General features: G+C 39.2%; 2 protein-coding genes across 2 annotated transcripts; one reads left to right on the top strand and one right to left on the bottom strand.

Moving 5' to 3' along the window:
- Positions 1-1854: 1854 nt before the first annotated feature.
- Positions 1855-2571, bottom strand: LOC108330347 (uncharacterized). Its single transcript, XM_017564835.1, has 2 exons — positions 2131-2571; positions 1855-2028 (listed from the first exon to the last, which is right to left on the bottom strand). The coding sequence occupies exons 1-2, from the start codon at positions 2569-2571 to the stop codon at positions 1855-1857; spliced, it is 615 nt and encodes a 204-aa protein (XP_017420324.1).
- Positions 2572-4263: 1692 nt separating this feature from the next.
- LOC108331119 (protein RESPONSE TO LOW SULFUR 2) lies at positions 4264-4904 on the top strand. The gene has a single exon (XM_017565748.2). The coding sequence runs from the start codon at positions 4355-4357 to the stop codon at positions 4718-4720; it is 366 nt and encodes a 121-aa protein (XP_017421237.1). The 5' UTR covers positions 4264-4354; the 3' UTR covers positions 4721-4904.
- Positions 4905-6632: the final 1728 nt, after the last annotated feature.

A 6632-nucleotide genomic window follows, 5' to 3' on the forward strand; every position in this document is an offset into this window, starting at 1 on the left:
CTACCATTGTATTGGCAGCACTGCACATATAACCCGTGTTCTGAAACACATTTCTCAAAGCCAATATTGTCCATGAACCCATCAATCCTCTGGTTCTAGGCCATTGGAGCCTGTTTAAGCCCATAGAGAGCTTTCCTCAGCCTATACACCTTATCCAGCTGCCCTTCAACCTCAAAGCCCAGCGGCTGTGCAACATAGACCTCCTCCTCAAGCCTTCCATTTAGGAAAGCTGACTTCACATCCAGCTGGTGTAAAGACCAACGAAACTTAGTGGCTAGAGACACCACTAATATGATTGTCCAAACACCTTATGGGTTTATCTTTGACTTGTAAATCCACTTCAATGCTATAGGTTTCTTTTTAGAAGGTAGTTCCACCAATTCCCAGGTCTGATTCCTCTCTATAGAATCAATTTCCTACTGCATAGCCTTATACCATCTCTCATCCTTCACAGCTTCCTCAAAATCAACTAGTTCAGCCTCTGCAATTAAAGTATAGTGCACAAAATGTCCTTCTGATGTGAGAGTAGCCTCATAGGACAAATCAAAATCCCTTAGGTGTGTTGGCAAATTTGTAACTCGTGATGACCTCCTCCTGCTGTCATCTTTCCTGCCCTTCTCTGTTTCAACTATAGTAGTTGCATCTTCCAAAGTGATGGTTGATGGTTCCTGCTCAGTTGCTTCCCATTGTCAAACTCCATCCTCATCCACAATCACATCCCTGCTGATACATGTTGTCCCTGATGCAAGGTCATACAACTTGTAACCTCGAGTGGAGTTATAGCCTACCAAAATCAGAGGCACTCCCTTATCATCTAGTTTTCTTCTCATTTGATCTGGTATATGCTTGTAGCATATAGAACCAAAGATTTTTAGATGTTTGACATCTGGTTTCACTCTTGTGCATGCTTCTTCAGGTGTCAAGCCATCCAGTCTCTCCCCAACAAAAAGTTAGGCAATCTCTTACTCTTTAACATGCATCTGACCATATTCAGTATGGTTATGTTCTTCCTCTCTGCTGCACCATTGTGATGTGGTGTATAGGGAGGGGTAACCTCATGCACAATCCCCTCATTTTCGCAGAAATTTCTGAATTCAGTGGAGGTATACTCTCATCCACCATCTGTTCTCAACACCTTAACTTTCTGCCCACATTGTCTCTCCAAAAGATTTTTAAACTTCTAAAATACCTGCATCACTTCTCCCTTTCTTCTAATCAAATAGACCCAGCACTTCCTAGTCCAATCATCAATAAATAGTAGAAAGTACTTACTGCCTCTAGGTGTCTCTTCTTGAATAGGACCACACACATCTGAATAGATCACCCCTAGTTTCTCTATAGATTTCTAGGGTAAAATTTTCTGGAAACTGCCCCTAGTTTGTTTGCACTGAATACACTCCTTGCAAACAGTTTCTGGAACTTCCACCTTAGGCAAGTCATTCACCATATTTTTCTGGCCTAACAGAGACAAATCCTTAAAGTTTAAGTGCTCATACCTTAAATGCCACAGCCATTCCTCCTTACTTTCTGATGTAGTGAAGCATTGGTGTTTTACTACACTCATTACCACTCTAAAGGTCATGTTCTGTGACAGCTGAGCCTGCACAACAATCCTCTTATGTTGATTGAAAATGCTGAGATAGTTATTCTCCATTTTCATCACATATCCCTTCTGCAGTAGCTGCCCCAAGCTTAGCAAATTCGTTTTTAGCCCTGGTACATATAGTACCTCTTCAATTATCATTTTTTTCCCTCTGCATCCCTTAGAACAATCCCGCGATATCCCTCTGCATTCAGACTTCTATCATTAACAAAGCGAATCTTTCCTTTTGTAGCCCCTTGCATTCTCATAAATCATTCCTTCCTCCCTGTCATGTGGGTGGAACACCCAGAATCTAGGTACCACACAGCATTCTCAGATGAATCATCCTCGGTTTTGGCCATCAACATTACTTCCTCTGAATCTGATTCCTCCTCTTGGGCCAGATTTGCCCTCTTCTTGGGTTTGTTTTTAGCCCTTTCACCTTTCTAGCACTCTTTGGCATAATGGCTAAGTTTCTAACAGTTATAGCATTTAACTTTCTTTTTTTCAAATTTCCACTCTCCATCTGCACTCTTCTGGTTCTTCACCTTTCCTGACTCACTAGACTCTTCTCCTTGATGGTCCTGTGAGTCTTTACACTTCCTGTTGCCTTTTCCTCCTTTCTTGAACCCCTTCTTGCCCTTAAACTGCGATCTGGCCTGTAGGGCCTGTTCTTGACACTGTTTGCGCTCATTGATGTGATACTCATGGGCTTCTAATGAGTGCAGAAGCTCCTCAATCTCCATGGTCTCCAGATTACGAGCTTCTTCAATAGCCACCACTACATGGTCAAATCTGGGTGTTAGGGTTCTCAAAATCTTATCCACAATGTACTCATATGAAATTGCATCCTTGCATGCCCTCATTTTGTTCACCAACTCCTGTACTTTGTCCAAGTATTCTGCCACGGTTTCACCCTCATCCATGATCAGAATCTCAAACTGTCTCCTTAGTTCCTGCAACTTCACTTTCTTGGTTTTTGTCTCCATCACCATACGTCTTCACTAGGATGTCCCATACTTCCTTATCAGTAGCAGCCTTGGAGATCTTGTTGAAGATCTTGTTGAAGATCTTTGGGTTGACACATTGATAAGTAGAAATCTGGCTTTGCTGTCCAGTTTCACCTGCATCATGTAACTTCTTTTCTCCTCTTCAGTGGCTCTTGCACCCAATTCAGGTAGCCCATCTTCTGTAACCTCTGAAACATCCTGGAAGCAAAAAATGGCTTGCATCTTGATGCGCCAATCATCAAAGAGCTTCCCATCAAACACTGGCAACAACCCATGTATTCCTCCAATATCTGTCATCCCTTTCTTGCTAGTTTTTTGCAGTTTCTTTGATTTTCACACATCCAAAGAAAACTTCTTTCTCCTCTTCTGGATACACACAATTCCAGTCACAGATCACACCCACACTTCACACACCAGGAAAATAGAACATATTCTCTTGATACCATATTAGACATGAGGGTAAAAAGGGAAAAACACACTCTATATTAAGTGCTATATTGGACTGCACGTGATGGCAAGAGAGAGAAAGTTTTATCCACACTGCTGAGCTTCTAGAGAGAAGGCAGAGAGAACCTGAGAAACTCAGCTAGGGTTTGTAACCCTCACATGCACAAGCCAACAAAGAAGATGATGATTAAAGCACTAAGAGAGGAAAAACACAAGAACACAAGGTACTGAATAACCTCTTTGTATTTCATATTTTAAAAAGTATGAGATTACAGCTTTTATATGCATGAACCATAAACTGAAATACTCTGTTTTTGTTTATTCTAACTTAAAAGACATAATATTAACAATAAATGAACAATAAATATGGAACTATATATATACATGTAATAAGACAAGTGGTTTGCTTGAATAAATTAAAGTTGAAATAATTGAAAAGTTTTAAGAGAAACACCCTTTTAAATTTGTATTTGAGACGGGAAATTGTAAAATAAAAGAAATACTTAAATTAAAGTGTTCTCAAAACTGTACTTTTTTTTTATCATTTGTATTATTGAAAAAAGCACTTGATTATGTTAATATTTTTTTGTTATTTTTTAAGCTACATAATATATTATGTAATATTCATAATTAATTATATTGATTACGGAAATGGAAAATACTTTTTCTTTTCTATGATTATAATCACACAACTGGCTCTGCTATAGCATAATCCTATATCAATTAATTGAATCAAATATAAATGTATTAAGTAAGATATATTTAATCATGGCTAGCCATGCCATGCAAGTACAACACAATTTTTATAAGAGACAATACAAGTATTTGATATTTAATTTAGATGTAAGGGCATTATTATTATTACGTTTAAACAACTACCCTTCTTTATTTTATTTTTAATCAGTGAAATTTTATATTCATTTATTCATCTCTTTCCACTTCCTTTACTTAATTCAACATTATTAATTTGATTTTCTTTTTTCTTTCTCGTCGACTGTTTCCCTTATGATTTATTGCGTTTAAACAAAGATTTTAGGGAAAAGAAAACGAATTACGTATAGGAGATTAAAAAATAACAATGTGTGAAAAAGAAAAGCAGAATGCAAGCAATTACGTCAGCAACGTTGAAGAGAATGATGAATGGTGAAAAGTCCTTGGGGTGAAAACCAGGTTCATTGAACCTGGACACAGCTGATTCCACTCTATTTATATTCCCACCTCGCCACTCTACACCTCACAACACAACCCATTACCATCGTACACTTTTTTTCTTTATTCTCAGAAACCTTTGATTTTATTTGCGAAGCGTTACGATATGGCGCTAACGATGATGGCAGCGATCGGCATCCGCTCCGGGAAGCAAGAGAAAAATATGCCTCCGGCGCCGGCAGAGAACGAGCTGAAGAAGCGGAACGAGGAGCTCGAGAAGGAGCTCAGAGAAAGCAAGGAGCGAGAGGAGCAGATGAAGCGCGATCTTCAGAGCGCGCGGGAGAGGCTGCGCGTGGCCGAGGAGGCCGAGGAGAGGCTCTGCTCGCAGCTCGGGGAGCTCGAAGCGGAGGCAGTTTACCAGGCACGTGACTACCACGCGCAAATCGTCTCCCTCATGGAACAGCTCTCACGCGCGCAAAGCCTCCTTCTGAGGACCGGCGCCTCCTCCATTCCGCTTCCGTCCTCCTCGTAATCATAAATAAAAATGTATTTACTAATAGGTTTTGGCATTTACATATCAGAGTCATTGTGGCTTTTAGATGAATATGATGATGATGCTGACGGCGATCCATATCTGCGTGGATTGTGTCTGTTGTAAAATTTTGTTGATGATCGAGAATAGATTGATGATTGGTGTTGGCGTTTTGAAAACTAAATTAGCGTTCATTGGTTTCTCCGTTTTGTAAACTGTCTCGTTTGTGTGAACGTCATTGTTCCATTTCTTTTTTATTTTCGTGATGTTTGGATCTGAATTTCATTTTCAGGATTGGGGACGCTACTTTGTAGATGGATGTTTCAACACGAAACTCTTACAAAGAAGCAATGGTTCTAATTTCAACGTGCGTATATTCTTTTTTGGATTGAAAACGAAGAACTCTTGAAATCTAAACCAACTTTATGCCATTCCAGGATAATTAATTCGGTCTGCACGTTATCTTCATTTGAGTTCTGTAAGGATTCCTACGTTGATTGAAAATAGGAAAGAAAAATTCCTGAGTGTCCCCTCCTGTGAGCGCTACTTGTCTCGGAGTGGCAATCACGAATTAACACGTGGCAAATGATTATCGAGATTACTTCTAGCAGTTGCCATTAGTTATACGAATTAAGGTCATCTGATAGATTAAAAGCTCAACTTAAATATCTTAATTTAAACTTTTTAATTGTAAAGTTTAACATTATTTTTAAATTTATTTTTAATATAAAGTTGTTGCAAAAATCCATGTTTTAATTAATATTTTATTTAATTGATGAATTTTTTTATTTTTATAATTTAAAATTTTGTATATAAATTTTATTTCATGTTATTATATACTTTAATGAAAGATCTATCTTATTAAAAGTGTCTAGTGATATTTTATCTTCAGATCTTAAATTTTTACAATAAAATCTTATATAAATTAATTTTAATTCCTATTTTTTACGCTTTAGACATATATAAATTTTTTATATTTATTTGATATTATTTATTTTTATTTATTTTTTAAAAGTATAAAAATTTAGTTTTTTATAATTATTTTATTTATTCTGGTTCATATAAATGTAATATGAGAGAGAGAGAGAGAGAGAGAGAGAGAGAGAGAGAGAGAGAGAGAGAGAGAGAGAGAGAGAGAGAGAGAGAGAGAGAGAGAGAGAGAGAGAGAGAGAGAGAGAGAGAGAGAGAGAGAGAGAGGAGAGAGAGAGAGAGAGAGAGAGAGAGAGAGAGAGAGAGAGAGAGAGAGAGAGAGAGAGAGAGAGAGAGAGAGAGAGAGAGAGAGAGAGAGAGAGAGAGAGAGAGAGAGAGAGAGAGAGAGAGAGAGAGAGAGAGAGAGAGAGAGAGAGAGAGAGAGAGAGAGAGAGAGAGAGAGAGAGAGAGAGAGAGAGAGAGAGAGAGAGAGAGAGAGAGAGAGAGAGAGAGAGAGAGAGAGAGAGAGAGAGAGAGAGAGAGAGAGAGAGAGAGAGAGAGAGAGAGAGAGAGAGAGAGAGAGAGAGAGAGAGAGAGAGAGAGAGAGAGAGAGAGAGAGAGAGAGAGAGAGAGAGAGAGAGAGAGAGAGAGAGAGAGAGAGAGAGAGAGAGAGAGAGAGAGAGAGAGAGAGAGAGAGAGAGAGAGAGAGAGAGAGAGAGAGAGAGAGAGAGAGAGAGAGAGAGAGAGAGAGAGAGAGAGAGAGAGAGAGAGAGAGAGAGAGAGAGAGAGAGAGAGAGAGAGAGAGAGAGAGAGAGAGAGAGAGAGAGAGAGAGAGAGAGAGAGAGAGAGAGAGAGAGAGAGAGAGAGAGAGAGAGAGAGAGAGAGAGAGAGAGAGAGAGAGAGAGAGAGAGAGAGAGAGAGAGAGAGAGAGAGAGAGAGAGAGAGAGAGAGAGAGAGAGAGAGAGAGAGAGAGAGAGAGAGAGAGAGAGAGAGAGAGAGAGAG

This window comes from Vigna angularis, chromosome 4 (genome assembly GCF_016808095.1).
Source record: "Vigna angularis cultivar LongXiaoDou No.4 chromosome 4, ASM1680809v1, whole genome shotgun sequence".
NCBI lineage: Eukaryota > Viridiplantae > Streptophyta > Magnoliopsida > Fabales > Fabaceae > Vigna > Vigna angularis.